Source organism: Rhinolophus sinicus, chromosome 2 (genome assembly GCF_057876585.1).
Source record: "Rhinolophus sinicus isolate RSI-liver-muscle chromosome 2, RSI-T2T, whole genome shotgun sequence".
In the NCBI taxonomy this organism is placed as follows: Eukaryota; Metazoa; Chordata; class Mammalia; order Chiroptera; family Rhinolophidae; genus Rhinolophus; species Rhinolophus sinicus.
Window position 1 is genome coordinate 65,862,330 of NC_142502.1, and position 20,035 is coordinate 65,882,364.

At 32.8% G+C, this 20,035-nt stretch overlaps 1 protein-coding gene across 14 annotated transcripts in view; it reads left to right on the top strand.

Annotated features, from left to right (window-relative positions):
* SNAP91 (synaptosome associated protein 91) overlaps positions 1-20,035 on the top strand; it is a 131,235-nt gene that overhangs the window by 53,858 nt on the left and 57,342 nt on the right. For all 14 annotated transcript variants that reach the window (XM_088795575.1, XM_088795573.1, XM_088795577.1 and 11 more), the window contains exons 9-12: positions 5,296-5,337; positions 10,825-10,895; positions 16,561-16,588; positions 19,369-19,478. In XM_088795575.1, the coding sequence (XP_088651701.1) occupies positions 5,296-5,337; positions 10,825-10,895; positions 16,561-16,588; positions 19,369-19,478 (251 nt within the window). The remainder of the gene's footprint in view (positions 1-5,295; positions 5,338-10,824; positions 10,896-16,560; positions 16,589-19,368; positions 19,479-20,035) is intronic.

Here is a 20,035-nt window from a genome sequence, read left to right on the forward strand (position 1 = left end):
CAAATTTCCCAAAGGAATTCATTGAAGTGCAGAAAACTTACCATGTTTTGTGTTATTAAAGAGTCATTGTCCCTCAGTATCCACAGAGGCTTGATTCCAGGGCCCCCTACAGATGCCAAAATCTGCAGATGATCAAGTCCCTTATATAAAATGTCAAAGTGTTTGCCTATAAATTACACATATCCTCTCATATACTTTAAGTCATCCGTAGATGACTTATAATATCTAATATAATGTAAATGCTATATAAATAGTTATACTGTATTCTTTAGGGAATAGGACAAGAAAAAAGAGCCTATACATGCTCAATGTAGACATAACCATCATAGACCTAACTACATACCTCGTACACCTCAGCAGCGACTTAACTTTTTACTACAAATATTTTCTATCTATGATTGTTTGAATCCATGGATATGGAGGGCTGACTGTATGAAAGAGTCCTAAAGCAGGCAACTGAAGCTTTGTAACATGTTGGTTTTACAGGTAATAGGCATTTCTACTGAACACACTTCCCTTTTATAGAACCAAGTTATTTTCAGTTTGCTATTTCAAGGTAAATACCAAGTCGTAGGAGTTATGTCTCCCAGAATATTTGCAGACGGAAAGTGAGGAGATTTCTGCAATACAATCACACCTCAGCTCAATCCTCTACTTACACTGTGGTTCAGAAGTTCAGGGTGGTAAAATTAGCAATGTCAAGGAAGAATTCCTCAATTGTGTCTTTAACCAAATTATCCATTTAATAGAAACACATCATCCTTTACCAAAGTGACTCTAATATTAGGGAGACATAATATATTTATTTAAAAATGCTGACTTCTCCATGACTATTTTATAACTACCAGTTTGTACTTCTTAATTCCTTCACCTTTTCCAACCAGCTCTCCAACAGCCCTCCCCTGTGGCAGCACTCAGTTTGCTCTGTGTATCTATGAGTCTGTTTCAGTTTTGTTTGTTCATTTATTTTATTCTTTAGATTCCACATACAAATGAAATCATATGGTATTTGTCTTTCTCATTCTGACTTATTTCACTTAGCATAATACCCTCTAGGTCCATCCATGTTGTTGCAATTGTATGTATAGTGCAAGGTGGGTAACTAGACTAACTGTGGTGATGACTGCGTAAATTATATAAATATCTAACTACTATGCTGTACACCTGAAACCAATATAAAATAATATTGAATGCCAACTTTAGCTGAAAAAATATTTTTTAATATTTATATTTATTAAAATATAATAAAAAATGCCAACTTCATTCATATTAATATTTTAATGGATCATCTAAAGAGGTATTAAAATATGGAGATAAATGGAATGAAGTTGCCTTAGTTTATAATTTCCATAGTTTGTATAATAGAAGTGATTATAGGGAAGCATCAGTGGCTTCCCTAAAGCCAGAGTTCAGTCATTAGCAGTTAAAGTCTGTACTTTGGGGAGGAATCTCCAGAGTAATTTGATTTAGTAAGTTGAGGGCCAGTATTTCCTACACCAGTGGTTCTCCCCATTGGGCAGTTCTGCTCCCTTCTCCTCCCCAAGACACATCTGGAGACATTTTTGGTTCTAACTACCAAATAGACAGCAATACAATAATAGTAGGGAAATTTAATACCCCACTTATATCAGTGAATGAATAGAGAAGATGGGGAGGGCTACTAGCATCCCGTGGGTAGGGATCAAAGATTTTGCTAATATACTGCAGTGCCCAAAACAGCTCCCAACAAAGAATTATTTCAAAATGTCAATAGTGTCCAGACTGAGCGAGACTGATCTAGTCATAGAAAAGGCAAAGGATGATGTATTACAGAAACATATACTTGAAACCTATATCATTTTAGTAACCATTGTCACCCCAATAAATTTAAATGAATGAATGAGTGAATGAATGAGAAAGAGAGAGAAAAAGGAGAGAGAAAAAGAGGAGAAAGGCAGGCAGGCAGGCAGGAAGGAAGGAAGGAAACAAAATTAACAAACCTTTATTTAGACTCACCAACAAAAAAGAGATAGGACTCAAATAAATAAAAATAAATGAAAGAGATATTACAACTGATACCATAGGAATACAAAGGATCATAAGAGACTATTATGAACAATTGCACGCCAACAAATAGAACAATCTAGAAGAAATGGATAAATTCCTAGAAATATACAACCTACCAAGATTGAATTAGATGAAATAGAAAACCTGAACAGACTGATTACTAGCAAAGAGATTGAATTAGTAATGAAAAATCCCCCAACTAACAAAAGTCCAGGGCCAAACGGCTTCACTGGTGAATTCTTATAAACATTCAAAGATGAATTAATATTAGTTTTTCTCAAACTCTTTCAAAAAATACAGGAGGGGGAAACTCTTCCAAACTCACTTTATAAGGCCAGCATTACCCTAATACCAAAACCAGATAAAGCTGCCACAAAGAAAATTACACGCCATTATCTCTTATTAACATAGATGCAAAAAATCCTCAACAAAATATTAGCAAACTGAATTCAACAATACATTAAAAGTATCATACACCATTATCAAGTGGGATTTATTCCATGGATGTAAGGATGGTTCAACATCTGCATATCAGACAATGTGATACAGCACATTAAGAAAATGAAGGATAAAAATCTCAATAGGTGCAGAAAAAGTATTTGACAAAATTCAATATCTATTTATGATTTAAAAAAAAAACTCAGCAAAGCAGGTAGAGAAGGCATGTACTTCAATACAGGTCATATAAGACAAGACCACAGCTAATATCGGACTCAATGGTGAAAAGCTGGAAGCATTTCCTCTAAGATCAGGAAAGCACAACGATAACCACTCTCCTCACTTTAATTCACCATAGTATTGGAAGACCTAGCAAGAGCAATTAGGTAAGAAAGAAATAAAGACCATCCAATTGGAAAGGAAAAAGTGAAACTTACAATTCGCAGATGACATGATATATATAGAAAACCCCAAAAACCCCCATCAAAATTGTTACAAGTAATAGACAAGTAAAGTTTGAGGCTACAAAATCAATACACAAAAATCTGTTGCATTTCTTTACACTGATAATGAACTGTCAGAGAAATTAAGAAAGCAATCCCATTTACAATTGCATCAAAAAGAATAAAATACCTAGAAATAAATTTAACCAAGGAGATGAAAGACCGGTATACAGACTATTAACGAAAGAAATTGAAGAACATACAAATAAATGGAAAGATATTCCATGCTCATGGATTGGAAGAATTAATATTGTTAAAATGTTCATACAACCGAAAGCAATATATACGGATTCAAAATTCCAGTGGCAATTTCACAGAAATAGAAAAGACAATCCTAAAATTGATATGGAACCACAAGACTCCAAGTAGCTAAAGCAATCTTGAGAAAGAAGAACAAAGCTGGAGACATCACATTCCTTGATTTCAAACTATGTTATAAAGCTTATAGTAATTAAAACAGGATGGTATTGGCATAAAAACAGACACATAGGTCAATAGAACATAATGGGGAGCCCAGAAGTAAACCCACACCTATATGGTCAATTAATGTATGACAAAAGAGCCAAGAATATACAATATGGAAAGAACAGTCTCTTCAGTAAATGGTGTTGGGAAAATTGGACAGCCAAATGCAAAAGAATGAAACTGGACTACTCTCTTACACCATACATAAAAATTAACTCAAAATGGATTAAAGATTTGAACATAAGACTTGAAACCACAAAACTCCTGAAGAAAATATAAGCAGTAATCTAACATAAGTCTTGACAATAATTTTTTAAATCTATTACCAGAAGAAAAAGCAACAAAAGCAAAAATAAACAAGTGGGACTACATCAAACTAATAAGCTTCTGCACAGCGAAGGAAATCCTCAACAAAATGAAAAGGCAACCTACCAAATGGGAGAAAATAATTAAAAACCATATATCTGATAAGGGGCTAATATCCAAAACATATAAAGAACTCCTACAACTCAGTAGCAAAAAAACAATAATCCAATTTACAATAGATCTGAATAGACAATTTCTCAAAGAAGACATACTAATTGCCAACAGATACATTAAAAAGATGATCAACATCGTTAATCATCAAGGAAATGCAAATAGAAAATGAGATATCACCTCATACCAGTTGGAATGGCTTTTATCAAAAAAAAAAAAAAAAAAAAAAAACACTCAAAAAATAACAATCATTGGTTAGGATGTGGAGAAAAAGGAGCCCTTGTGAACTGTTAGTTGGAATATAAATTGATACGACCACTATGGAAAACAGTATAGAGGTTCCTCAAAAAATTATATAATTTTACTAACCAATGTCACCCCAATAAATTGAATTTAAAAAGAAAAAAAAACACAAACCAACCAAAAATGCCAGGAATGCAAGCTTTCCCAATCAAATAAATAAATAAATATGAGATGAGATACTTTAAAAAACATAGAAACAGAACTACTGTATGATCCACTAATCCTACTTCTGGGTATTTATCTGAAGAAAACACTAATGAAAAGATATATGCACCCCCATGTTCATTACAGCGTTATTTATATTAGTGAAGATATGGAAACTGCCTAAGTGTCCGTTGATGGGTGAGTGGATAAAGAAAATGTTACATATACATTAATAATATACACAATGTAATATTATTTAGCCATAAAAAAGAATGAAACCTTGCCATTGTTATAAGATGGATGGACCTCGAGGGCATTATCCTAAGTGAAATAAATCAGAGGAAGCAAATGCTGTATGATCTGTCTTATATGTGCAATCTAGGGAAAAAAAAGAGTCCAAGGTCATAGAGAGAGAGAACAGATTGGTGGTTACAAGAGGTGGGTGATGGAGGTGGGAGAAATGGATGAACTGTTTTTTGAGGGGTTTTCTGTTTAAATAAATTGAGTAAGTTTTTTTTTTATTAAAAATAAATTTAAAAAAATGAACATTGCCTGTACAGGAAACTTACTTGGCATAATTAACTATTTAAATTTAGTTGAAGCATTGTTTTGTTTTTTTCAGTGTTTTAGCTGCTGTTAACCATGGAGGAAACCTTTAAATTTTACACGTCAGTTTCTTAAGTTCTATATTTTGGTTCTAATATAATTCTGTACACCTGTGATATCTATATTAATAAAATCATTGTTTTATCATATTGATGGAAAACTACACAGAGCATATGCTCAAAGCGAGATTAATATACCAAGTTTGAGCTGTGGTTTTAACTAATTCTGTGATGCTCTTCAATTAAATTAAGAGAAGTTACATTTATTAAATTCCCACTAAGTAATGTCTTTTTCTTTTCTTTTTAATGCACAGCAAGTTGGCATTGATAAAGGTGACATTCCTGACCTCACACAGGTAAGTGATTCTCTGAGTGGAAGATTCAGTGTGCATGAAATTATTATTCCATAATTTGCCATAAAAGGTCTTACCTAGGCCATAGCCTTCTAAGCATTTAGTGTATTTTGAATTTAGGCCAACCAACTTTCTTAGCAATTATTTTCGCTTATTTTTTCTAGCTATTTGAATATATTTCTGGTGGTAATATGAAGATTTTTCTGTCCTTATGACAGTCTCTTCTTTAAAGGCAACTGAGCTTACTTGTTGAGCTCATCTTTTCATTCTTGAACTTGAGTCCAAAGGAAGCCTTGAATAATGTTAAAAAAGTGTTGTATCTATGAAGATGATTATTCGTAGGCATGATAATCAGAACATTTCAACTGTTCTTCCTATTTGTGCTTCTAGATTTCGTCATATTCTGAGGATGAAGGAGGGGTGTGAATTGTGTGAACTCTGACATAGTTCTACTACACTGATTCTTGTCTCCCCTTTGAAGTGGAGGAATTTCCATTATAAAAGAATCTTGTTTAAAAAGTAGTAGTGGTAGATGAGTGATTTTTCCGGGGGCCATCTAGTAAGCAAAAACAGTAGTGGGCTTCCTTAGCAATCCTTTTATTTGTCAAGAGGGTCCTAAGGTGAAAAATCAAGGTCATTCACATGTACAAAATTACTGTATGACCTTTTTCATAATTGGCAGGAACTATTTTTATTTAATCAGCTCTTCATTCTGTTGTGGTAAATTTCTATCCCAAACATTTCTTTCAACTAGACACAGTCGAGATAGTAGGAGAGATTATAGAGCCGTTTTATACACCAGTAATGAATATATAAGTTTTCTGTCTTTGTAAATAAAGAAATCATTGTAATAGAAGAAAAATGTCATAATGAACGATTATCCACTTCACTTTTTAATAACATCAAAATGTTTTTAACAATTTACGTTCTTTAATTCCTTAAAATGTTTCCATATTTAAAATAATGTTAACCTTAAATTTTTATTAAAAATTAGAGAAACCCAATGTAATTGGTCTCTGTTTGTATATCATTAAAATACCAATGAAATACCAAGAATTTTTCATAAACAAAATTCACAGAACAGTTCAGAATATGATGGCATTATATTTTTTACTTAAAAGTTAGAAGAGAGCTCCTAGAAGACAGAATATTAGTATAAAATATTTTTGCTAGTATGAGAAGATGATCAGATAACTATCTGAGTAAGATATTGGTATCATTTTGGATATGGCTAAAAAATTAAGTGTGCACAAAGTACTGTTAAAAATCTCTTTATAAAAAATTCTCTTTATTAAATATAGATTTTTGAATTTTATATCACTAATAAAAAGCAAAGAGAATTGTTGTGTTTTCATTTTAAGTTTTGTAAAATAGCCCAAATAAATAATGCATGTTAACCTAGAAAGTTGGATATTAAAATACTTAGCTTAATGAATAGCTTTTAGAAATGCTAACTCATCTTTATTCAACTCTACAGACAGCTCACTGTAGAATAAAAGAAAAACTAGCTGTATTGTTAGAGAGGCTCTCAGTTAATAAGAAAATAGGTCCTCATTTGTCTCAGTTTGGGCATAGTCTGAAGAGAGACAAGAAAATGTTTGAAAGAATACATACTACCTTTTTGTTTTTAAAATTAGAAGATTATAGTATATCATTGAAAGAAGGATTCACATACTTGGGTTTAATTTTTAATGATACTATATATAATATTATAATTTATATAATCTCTTCTCTCAAGAAGTCCAGAGACAATATTTTATTTAGTGATATACATTGTGTATTATCACAATTTGGGGAATAGAGATCAAATCCTTAAGGTAAAATCTTGTCCTGGGTCTAGGTAAAAGCTTTTTGTGGTAGAGATTCATTAGAATCTGTTATCTCATATCCTCTACTTTTGTTATGACCTTAAGAGCCACATAAACTTAATTATTAACATTTATTTTAAAATTACCTCCTCATTAAAAAAAAAAATCTGTAGTTCATTTCCTTAGCATATATTTATGTCTCAGTACAAGAGAATCGTGTGCCTCTGAAATTTCTTAATAAATTACCCAATTGTGGTTTCTGTTGAGATTATGAGCAACAGAACTAAACACTCCCTAATTCTTATTTAGAGCCCCTTCCACAGGTCTAACGGAGAACTGTAATTGAACTGAAGATTTAGACCCACTCTGACAGTATAGACAGGTCCAAAGTGGAATGTAAGCTGCTCTATGTAGGGTTAATCTTTTAGAGGGTGCTAGACCAGCATTAATCTGGAGGTGGGTCAGAAATGCCAGGTTGTGTGGACTCAGTTTAACACTTTTGAGATTAGGTTCTGCTCTCTGCCAAGTTTCTCTGTGGCCACGATGGCACTGAATCTAGCCATGGCAATGAACAAAACACCAAACATGGGAGATGATTAAAGAGGAGATGGAGACCAGAAGGGCTACCTATTGACTGGGAGTTAAGATATATTTTAGGTTAGAAAATGCACAATAAATACTAGTATGGACGTCTGTAGCCCTTTTTAAATTGTGCATATAATATCATCTTAGCTGCATTTAAATGATTTATGACTATCAGTGAAAAAATTTTAAAAACATTGAAAAGTGCTGTTAGGGGTAAGAAGTGAATATGATATCAGAACTGAAATATTTCTCCTCAGCACTTTCAATTGGTTTCTTAGATCTAATGATCAAAATTTTGAATGATTTTTTGGTTGCTTTTTTTTCCCATTTGGTTTTAATGATGCTTTAGAATCTAAAGCATCTGAATTGTAGATGAATGCATCCGTTTTGATTCTGGACTCAAAATTATCTATGAATTTGTTCTAAGAAAAGGACTTTCAAAATATTATTTCCTGTTTGGTGTGTGTGAGTGCACGATCCAAATTTAAAATTATCTCCGTTTATGAAAAACATCTTAGGTTTTGATGTCAGGAATTCTGGTTGATCTGAAAACTACTGGTAAAGAAAAGTCGCCTTTTAAAGACTGTACCACTGATGAATCGGTAACCATGATATATTGCTGTTATCCCTTAGCTTTCACAGGCTGACTCTTGCTCTTTGGGCTGGTGTTTCCAGCTGATTGGTCTATTGACTTTGGCATTTTTAAAAATAAGCAACTAAAGATACTGATAATTATACTTTGTTAATATTCAATTCCTTTTACAACAGCAGAGGCATTCTCAAAGCTTTTCCTTGGACATTTGAGACAGTATTTGTTTATTGCCTACTACTTACTGCCTAATACATTTGAAGAATTTATTTCTATTAGATTTCATAAGTCCTTATAAATAATATAAATGATGAAGAATTTTTAAGCCTCTAAGGTAAAATGCTCCAAATTTAATTTATGTGCAATGTATTACAAAATATCTTCCCTTAAAAACAGAACTCAATTTTGTAGTCCGTGTTCTTGATCAAATAACTATTGTGACTGTTGTGATTGTATTTTAATTTTTCCCCCCTTAAATTATTAAGAAATTGCAAAAAGAATGAAATTGCAAACTATCTTCCTGGTTCTGAGTTTTTGTTGTTGTTGTTTTTAGACAACTAAGAAACATTACAGAAGAAAATACTACCTCTTTTTTTTGTTATCCCATGTTGTTCTCTATTTTATTACCTATAAATAGCATTTTTGTAACAGGTTTAGCATAAAATCACATTTTTTTTTACATTGTGTTTAACATTCCGATGACCTAAGTCTTCTAACTAGAGAAAGGATCTACAGCTTGATAATATTTTTTCCTTATTGTGATATCAATGAAAAAAAGGGAAATATGAAAAGTTTGAAGTTATAGGCCCAGGCTCCTAGGTTCCATTAATATGACAATTATAATTATTATTATGATAATTAATATGAAAGTTTGTAGATATCAGATGTGAATTCACCTAAAAATTATGATAATCATTTTTATTTTCTTTTTAAGGTTACAGTGTACATTCTCTTTATTAAATGAGCAAATGTTTATAGTTGACCATTCTATAGAGCAAAATTTCTTTTATCTCTTAAAAATTCATTTTTTTATACTTGGAGACATACTTCTAATTGTAGTTTACTGGAATTTGTTGAGTAAATCCACTTTCACCTGAGTTACAGTTTAAACTTTTATTTTTATAACTTTCTAAACTTATTATATCCCCTTATAGTCCTTATTCGTTGTACACTATAGTCCATAACATTTTAGATAATGTTCATAGAGCTGTTTCTTTCTACCTTACCTTCATCACTTTGATCATATTAATATTTTGTTCACTTAGTAATTTATTTATACTTATAAATTTATGTTTGGTTCACTTAGTAATTTACACTTACAATAATCATATAATTACATATATAAAATCACATAATTGCTGTTACAGTTTATGGGTCTATTTGGGAAATTAAAATGAATGTTAAATAAATAAACCTAACTTTCAGAATTAAAAAGTTTAATACGAATTTTATTTTTGTCATTATAGGTACAATGTAAAATGTACAGTGATACGAATTTCCTTGAATTATGTGAGCTATTTCAACAGTTACATACTTTCAAGTCCTTCAAAATTAATTTCATATTAATACAAAGAACAATTGTCAAAATTCAATGTAACTATAAATGTAGTTACATATTTCATTCATGCAATGCTATTTTTTGAATGCCTACGCTGCTGTTAAGGTCTCATTTAGGTTATAATGATTTGAGAAAGTTTAATTTAAATTTCTAATGCTTGAGGAATAGATGGGCTGGAATATTTATATGAACCTATTATTTCTCTTTCTAATATACAGTAAAATGCCATCACTTTATATTGCTTAAACTATAAAAACAGTCAGTTACTTTTTTATAAAAACAGTCATTTTTTAAATAAAACAGTTGAAATATATCAAATCTGCCAATACACAGTCAATTATAACATTACTATATTTGTTAAAGTAACTTTATTATATGTATAAATTAAATAGTTCAATGAGAAAATCTTGTTGTTTATTACTAAAGTTGTATTCTTCCTTCCAACTATCACTCACCCACCCCCCTTTTTAAAATATAGTAGCAATTTTCCGAGTATATCAGTCAAATGTGGATAAGTGAGATTTTACTGTATTTTCAAATTTCTGTAAGTTTGTATTTGGGCACTTATTTTGACTTATTTTTGACTTGGATACAAATACCTGTTCTTTTTTCACTGTGGTCTTATGGAAACGTATGGTGAACTTGACTAAATTGGGTTTACTGCATATAAATAATACCTTAGGAAAAGTTTATCCAATGTAATCTGTACACTGAAACCACGCTGTAACACTCTTTGTTATTCAGTGGAGTTAAGTTTATATAAGATGGGACTGTCTGAGATTCCATAGAATTTAAATATTTAAATACTAAGAGAACCTGGAATGAAATTATCTCACATGTGTATTGGGGTCCACCCACAGACTTCTGCCATACAAAGTTACAGTGATGTTCCAGTGTATTTACCTTGAAAGCAAGCAATACAGAAATTTATTTTTATTTTCTTATTGTAGGCTCCCAGCAGTCTTATGGAGACCCTTGAACAGCATCTAAATACGTTAGAAGGGAAGAAACCTGGAAACAAGTACGCATTAGTTGTATATTCTAAGTAAGATGAAAAATGCCAGTCGTTCTTTATACAATGAGATTTATCATGGTACAACTTATACTTACTACTACAGTTTTAGGGTATGTTTTATTGTAATTCTTCTGGGTTCCCTCAAAATCCCCCTCCTTCCCATTAACTTATAAAAGTGTGACTCTCATGTATAGGCTGTCTATCTACAAGCTAATGCAGCAAATTAATAGGTTCTACCTATGTTGACCGCACTTGCCCTTAGAAGGGATTCACAATACACAGAGAAAGAGTTGCTAATGTTTAAAAACTGGGGCTGTTATCATTGGGGATGAGTGAAAAAAACAACCAGAATTTCACAAACAGTCTTGAACACTGAGATGTTAACAAGCCCACAAGAATAGTTTTGTTATGTTGTTAAGCCCTCAATTATAGTGTTTTAGACTCAAGACTCTCACCCACTTGAACCATTAAGAATGGCATGCTGCTTACATTTTACTCAGAGATCTTTTAATAGAGAGAGTAGCAAACAAGCAGCAATAAATGCAGTTTTACTGGATTGTCATAACTTTGTGTTGTGCACTTACATTTATGAGTATTTTTCCTCATTGCATGCAAAAAAAAAAAAAAGGTCCAGGTTCCATTTCTTTTCTTCACTCTAGCAGGTGTCAAACTTGTGTATTTACGAGACCCAGTACTTTCCAGTCTTTGTTCCTTGCTCAAATGATAATTCTGCTATTCTTGGATGCCTACCCTCCTTGTTTCTGTCTGGGCTTATACATCCTGGGAGGGCCATCTCATGAAGCCTTCCTTAATCATGCCCTTTGTTTGGGCAATTTTTTCCCCACATATGTGGTTTAAATAGATTTTTCTGATTCTAAAGGTCAGGGAGTATTTTATGTTTCATTATCTCCACCTGAACACTGTGTAGCTCTGTCTATAGAGTCAGCTTGAAATGTCTTTGTGGGTTCATTTATTCCATGTAGATTGACAGTAGAAGTAGAGAAAACCTAAGAAGTGGTCATTGCAGGGTTGTAGGCTGATGGTGGATTTTAACTATGATATAACTTTCAAAATGCAACTTCTTTCTGCTTTCTTCCCTCTGGGCATTCGCCCAGAATCTAGATTCAAGTCTTGATGTTACTTTTTTGTTTCTCAGTTTATTAGCTAAGTGTTATTTCTATCATCTTTTCCAAATCAGTATACAAATTATTGCATGTTTTAAATTTTTCAGTGATAAGCCACAGTGTGTGTAGGAGTCTCAGGCAGTTATGGCAGAGCTATTTGGAGTGATGGATGGCAGGATTTCTCAGGGGCTCTAGTAAATTTGTTCCCACAGGCCACGTCTGCCCCAGCTTCAGTGAGGCTGTGGAAGATCGGAGTTTTGTGGATAGGTTGATGTCAGCTAGGAAGACATGAGAGTATATTAAGTCACAGTAGAAGGCACCCACTTCCAGTTACTGCTGGAGCCACCTTGTAGGGTATCTGGGAAGCCAAGTGAGTGAGCTGCGTAGGTTTAAAGCAAAAGGAGGCAGGAAGCCTGAGAAATATCCCTGCTCCTGCGGCAGAAGAACCTCTTTAGCTAAGGAAATACAGCGCATATCCCCAAGACTTAGAGCCTCTCCCTTGGGCGATGCAGGATGCGCATCAGTGAAAAGTCACCTTCTCTGCACTTTCTCCCCTTCAGGGTCTCCCACACCCTGCACAGATCCACGCTTTTCCCTTGTTAAATCTCCCAGGGCTGCAGTCACGGGAGAAGCGGCCTTCTGGAGTGGATTTCATTAGCCCTTACTTCTAGTCCAAATTCGCCCCCTTGTGGCTGCTGCAAACTATTTTTGGAAGATTCAGCTATGTATAGTTACATTTCTAAGAGCAGTGAAATAAAAACTTCTGTTTTTAGTTACCTTTGCTAAGCATACATTTTCTCTCTCTTTTAAAATCAATTTATGCTTGTCAGATTTCTTTTCTGAGTTGGCTGAGACCACATATGAACTTGTCTTTTGCTTATTCCCTATTTTTAAAGTAAATGAACTGTAGTAGTTAACTGTTTTCTTCTTTGTATGTTTGTGCTTACCTGGGAACTTAAGTGAAGGGTGAGTACTGTACTGAGTGACTTTTTTGCATTTAGTTATTGCTAAAAATGCAAAAAACACTCTTAAGAGCCCACATGTGGTATTTAGAACATTTTAAACTGATTTCTGTCAATTTTACACACCTGTGTTTTTTCACTGTACTTTTATTTGTCTCCCAAGGTGACTAGCATAAATGGTTTTACTTTATTTTGGTCTTCTTACATCAAGACTAACAATCTCTCGTAGGTATAGATACATATTTCTTTCAGATTTTAAAAATCAAAGGTTTTTTCATTTGTTTCCTAAACAGAAGATTTTTTTCATGTCACATGGCAGAAGTGCCCAAAGATAATTTTATAAAGAAAATGAGTTACTTAAACTTGTTTTCTTTATCTTCCACTAGAAGTATAAAGTTATTCTACCCTCTAAGTCAAGTAAATGGATAAAACAAAGCCTTTTCAAATGTCTACTATAAAAAAATATGTATGCTCTTTATATTTATCGCCTTATATCCACTGATATTTGTTTTTGAAATTTTATGCAGTATTGTATGATACACTTTTGTATATTGTCTCTTTCTATGATTCCACAGAACAAAAGAGAGAAATTGATTTTATTTTACATGTGGGTTTACGAAGCGTTGAAGGTATAGAAAATGCAAGATAATTCTATTGTAATTGAAATTATTTGGATGACAGATTTTTCACACCTGTGTTTTGGTTTTTGTTTGTTTTCCTAGCCAGCATTTATAACCAGAACTATGTAGGGGTTATTGTTGTGAATAAGAAATTTCACAAAATTTCCTCTTTTGATAGCTTACTATTAACAACTTGGAAGTAAACCTTGGCATTTGCTGTGTCCATTGTAAAAACCCACATACTTGTTTGTAGCATTTTACAGAATTTAGGGTAGAGTACTATATGGTTATTGATTCACTTCTAAAATTATATTCATGTTTTATTTAATTTCCCAACATGGTTTCACTGTGTACTAGATTTCTCCAGCTGAAATATTTAAAATAAATATTGATCTTTAATAAATGTCATTATCAGTATATAAAATATTGTAGTATTTTCTTTTATAAAGGAGAAATAACCAATGACTGGTAGGGTAGAGCACTAACCCAGGTATAGGTAAAAGGAAGCAATTTATGTATTGTTTAAGAGAGGAACAAAGGTGCTAGGCTCATCTGTATTTCCATCAGGGCAGGCTGGAATGTGAAATGAGCACAGGCTTCAAGCATCAGACTTGGACAGGAGTCTTAAATCCACCATTAAAGAATAATGAGACTTTGGCAAGTTGTTTACCTCTCAGTTTAATGCAATATTTTGATAGGCTATTCTATTCAAGATAGAATCCCTTCACAATGGTTCTCACCTTTTTGATAAAATCTTGGTAAAAGGCTGGATCTGATCCATGGGAACAGAGGCACACATCCTGATAATTTAGTTTCATGCAAAATAATATTTAAGACTTTTGGTTAATTTATTTTTTTATATAAAGAGTACATGAATTATTGTCATTTAAAATTCAGATAATACAGAGATATAGGTATTTCAGTACCTACACAATACCAGGAGCTCTGTAAAGTGCTGGGGGGTATGAAACATTGAGATGGGTTCCCTCACTTCAAACAACTTAGCATCTACTGGAGAAGCCAGAAACTTGAACAGAGAATTAAGATACAGTGCAGTAAGTGGCATGATAGTTTGACATAGACAGTAGGCGATTTTCATGTCCGCTTAATCCATGGGTTAATTACAAGTGTCATTTAGTAAATAGTTGTTCATGTAGGAGCTTGGCAACTGATGTGCCAGTTTTGATATTTTATACTTAGATTTGAACATCATGTTCTTTAATAACAGGTAGAGCAGGTCTGTCATTTTTACTATATTTTTATTCTTGCTATGGAGGATAGAATATGTCAGAAATTTTTATGTATTAGTTTGGAAATATGTCAAAAAGTTCTTGGTTATCCTCACTTCTTTTTTGTAATAGTATTTCTCATTGTGTCAGTACCACTGAGAATTGGTTTTGAAAATTGCTTGAGAGGTAAACAAGTTAATTTCAATTTTTTCATTCTTAGGAAGTGACCATGCCAAATGGCTTCTAATTTTTCTTTGCCATTATTTTGTTGGATTTTTATTTAGATTTAACTCCCTTCCTTTGCCACATATATAAAGGAAAAAAGGTAGGAGTGGAGAAATTATTAGTCAAAAACTCATTGGGGAATTTTCAACCTTATGCTGTAGTAGGTTTTTAGGTGCCTGAGGACTTTTTGTAGATACAGAGAACACTGTGGTTTCATTTGTTTCAGTAAACTCTTTGAAATGAATAATATAGATAAATGTATATTATTTTCTTCATAGGATATGCTACTCTTAAGGTAACATTTAGCCAAACTACACATGACTGAATTAAGTGTTACCCTTCTGCTTCTACCTTCATTATATGTCAGAAATCTCTGTGCCCTTACTTTATGTTATTTATGTTCATTTTAAGTAAAAACTAAATTGAAACAAAATGGCAGACATGTTACGAGTATTTAAAATGAAGTTGAATGTAAAAGTATTAAGCGGGCATATAATAACTGCTAGATTTCTTTTGCTACATCAATAAAACAAAAATTCATGATGTTGTATAGAATTTCAGTTACTAAATCTCTGCTAATTTTGTTCTGCTACTGCTACATGTGGTATTTTCTCTGTGATAAGTAGTAAGCCATCCCTGCCATTCTGTAGGACCCTGACAGTAGGCTTCTTATTGAAATACATTTTTTATTCATTTTGTTTGATTATTAATTTTTCCTCAACTCAGGTTAGTAACATGTAAGCTGTTTAGGCAGTTATTTCTAAAGCACTTTGCTGGAAATGATGGGCACTAATCACTGCTACTCATAATCTAACTAAAAAAAATGTGTACTTCTTCCTAATTTTCCTTCACTCCGTTAGAAACAAGCATTGAAGTCACTGTTCTTTTTCAAGCTCCCTCTAGTTCTAACAAGATAATAGGAATGTTTTTCATAAATTTCATTACAGCCATAAAAGAACAGACAAGGTTCAGGAGTGTGAACATGGACACTGAGACACGTTTCAGGCACAGGGCTCATAGGGATTTTTTTATTATTATGATTCTGGTGTTCCTTTTATGCAACACAAATAGGATTAAATGAATCACAATGTACTTTGACCTAATGAGTTTTCTAACTTTTGAAAATAATAAACCAGAGGGCTTTTCTTTTTTAATTCTATAAAATATTTTCCCAAATCTTGGCAAAATGTTTAAAATTCCAATTGGGACAGTGTATTTTTGATGGACATAAGCAATAATGATCAACTCGAAGAATTGAATTACTAAAGACATAGAAAAGAATTTTAAATGTAAGAATTTCTAGTACTAGAAATTAAGTGGATGGAAAATATTAGAAGAGGATGTCATAATTGAGTAAAAGATAAAAAGTATTTTTTAAAAAACAGTGTGTCCATTACTAAAAAATTTATATTTAAACAAGTTAATGTTTGACCAAGTGATATTATCAAATTTAAATGTTTCTGTAAATGTACCTGAGTACATTCAGTTTTAATTTTTTTGTTGCCTTTTAGATCTGGTGCTCCCTCTCCTTTAAGTAAGGTAAGTTTGTTCTTTTGTTTTAACCATTTTAACCATTTTTGAGTGTACAGGTCAGTGGCATTAAGAGCATTCACATTGTTGTACTACATCCTATCATCCATTTTCAGAACTTTTTTATCTTCCAAAACTGAAATTCTGTACTCTTTAAACACTGTGTCTCCATTTCCCTTTTCCCAGTCTTTGGCAGCCACCATTTTACTTTGTCTCTATGACGTTGAGTACTTTAGGTACCTCATAAGTAGAATCATCCAGTATTTGTCCTTTTGTGACTGCCCTGTTTTTCTTAGCATATCTTTAAGGTTCATCTATGTTGCAGCATATGCCAGATTTCCCTTCCTTTTTAAGGCTGAATAATAGTCCATTTTATGCATGAACATTTTGTTCACCCATTTATCTGTTAATGAATACTTGGGTCGCTTCCACCTTTTGGCTATTGTAAACAATGCTGCCATGAACATGGGTGTACAAGTATCTGTCCAAGTCCCTGCTTTCAATTGTTTTGAGTATGTACCCAGAAGGGGAATTGCTGGATCATACAGTAATTTTACTTTTAATTTTTTGATGAAAATTAAAGTAAGTTTATATATTCTTTATATTTTTGAAGTCCAATGTAATATAACAGTTTACTTAGTCCTCTATTTGGACTTAAATTTTTTTTTAAGTAGAAGAAAATTTCATACATTTCTATTACAACTGAAAACATATCAGTATAACATTTTACTAGTTACGAAACACTTTTCACATGCCTGTATCACAGCCCTATGAGATAGGTAAGGCATATAATATGCATGTTTTAATGCTAGAGTAGCCAATTGCAGTTGGGTATCTTTCCACAAGCATGCCTTTTACACAGTATACTTTAATAAATTTAATAACCCCTTCACCTCCCTGTCTCTTTTTTAGCATGTTGAAGGACAGGATTAGGGTTATCAGTGACAAGAGCATTTACTTCTGTAGGTCTGTGGTTCATATTTGCCATTGTATTTTTCAGGCAAAAAAAAAAAAAGTGATGTTTTCTTTCCTCTTTGACAAATTTCCATTATATAATTGCTGTCATTACAGACATGAAGGATGTCATCATGGTTGCACTGGTGGGTCCCAGACACCATATTCTGTGCCAGTGCCTGGCTGGCTACCTAAGACTCCTTAGGGAAGCTAGAACAAACAATCAAATAAAACAAACAGTGGTGATTCTGATACAAAGCGAAATTTAAAAATCATTATGTCTATGTGAAAAATTCCAATATATGACTGTTGAGAAGAGTGTGGTAAAATTATGACATCCTTTGGGATGGTCTGTTTCTGCATTTTGGCCAAATGGAATTTTACTGACTTTTTATAATGGATTATTTTGGTTCTGTTTCCTAGCTCTCTCATCTCTTCAGAAATTGCTGTTACAAGGCAGATTTTAATGGGCCTTTGAAGACCTTCGTTTCTGTATTTATGTTTGTAGATTCATTGCTGTCATTAAGTTCTTGGTGGTATTTCATACACCTTTTTAAGCTCATTTACCTGTGTTTCTTTAAAAAAAAATTTCTTTTGGAGGAATTTTCAGTGTCCTCAGTGAATGACATGCAAATTAATTTTAGTTAGCCCTTTCTTTCCATTCCATTGATAATCTTTCACATTCCATTTGGAAAATTTGAATTTTGAGTGAAGAGAGGATAATAATGTTTTCTGAGTAACAGCCGTAGTGCTTATACCTTTGTTTTTCTTGAAGGGCTGAATATTTGACATTTGTGTATCTATTGAATTTTGACTTCTTAATTAGTTATATTAGTTATATTCTTGCACAAACAGGCATTGGACAGATACTAGTTACGTCTAGAAATTTCTATAAATTTCTCATCTCCTCAGTCCTTTTGCTTAAAATATTCTGTTGAAATGTCCTTTAAGTTTGGTCTATTTAAAGTCAGATGTCCAGTTACAGCTATATCTAGGAGCCCTTGCTTGGTCTTGGTCTTCGTGTACTTTACTTGCTGTTATATCTCCTTTCCACTTACAGAACTAAGTATCAGTAGACTGTTTTGAGATGTTCCCTTAATCTTTCTCTTGTGACTATGTGGAGAATTAAATATACAAAATAAAAGACAGTAGAATTGGCATAACAAGAATTTTAATTTATAAATATGTTAAGCTGACTGTTAAGTCCTCTTCTTAAAAATAAACCAGTCCAGGACAATACATGTTAGTTTTTATTTCACTTTTTTAGTTTGATCTCGGTCATATCGGTGATGAGATAGTCATGATATCCTCAAGCTATCAGTGACTTGAATCTTTTTTGTGAATTATTCTCTGCCATCTGTGAACTATTTTGTAAGTTAGATTTCTAGATTTTTTAAAGGCACCTGAGAAGACTTAACATGAAATCTGTTTAGGATGTGAAGGAAAGTGGATGGCCTTGATTTTATAACAACTATTGCAGCTGGTAATTTAAAAATTTTTTGGCAGTTAGGAAAATCATTCCCACCTATTTTATGTCCAGGAAATACATTTAGCTTTGTTTTTAAATACATGAATAGAAGTCTTTGCAATGTTAAGCCAAATCTTTTTATCATTTTATACAAATTACATTTAACTTTTAAAATTTTAAAGATGTTTTGTCCACTATTGATTATTTATTACAATTTTTTATTTCAAATTTTCTTGAGTGTTTTCTCCCAATATGAGTTACCAAACAATTAATGTGAATGTCATAGGTCTGCAAAGTGAAAGTCCTGTTGTTCTGTGTCTTGTGGATTCGTATTTGACTAGAGTGTGTTGTGCATCTTCACTTTCAGTCTTCTCCAGCCACAACTGTTACATCTCCTAGTTCTACACCAGCTAAAACTATTGACACATCCCCACCGGTTGATTTATTTGCAACTGCATCTGCGGCTGTCCCAGTCAGGTTAGTTAACGAGTATGCAGTGAATTGTTTATTAATATTTTGATGAAATTTTTGTTTTGCTTTTATGTACTGAACCCAAATTATTTCAGACAAGTGAAAGCTAGTCCTAACACGGCATATTTTTTTAAATTATTTTTAGGCACACAAATAAGTTATTTTGTACCTTTTACAGTTACTTAGGCCTGTACCTCTCAAAGTGTTAGAAAGACCTAAGTTGTGATCACCTTGTTGCTGACGCATTTGGAAAAGGAAGTGGAAAAATGATGCACACACTTCAAGTTCTGAAATTTGCTGATGTGGAAAATGTTTTCTAAAGTAGTTTTTTCTTATGGGAAATTAAAAGGGTGTCTTAAAGTGCTTTTTAAAAAAGCTCACAGTTGGAGATGAATTAGCTGGTGCATCTGAGGGACTCAAAACTCTGGTGGTGGGAAGAGACTGCCGTGGTATCCCTAATCAGTTTTTAAAGCACGTACGGGTAAGGAATGAGAGAGGTGGGGATGACTGAATTCTGTGAAATCTCAGGGCTCCCTAAAATGAAGCCCCAGCTTATGGGAGCT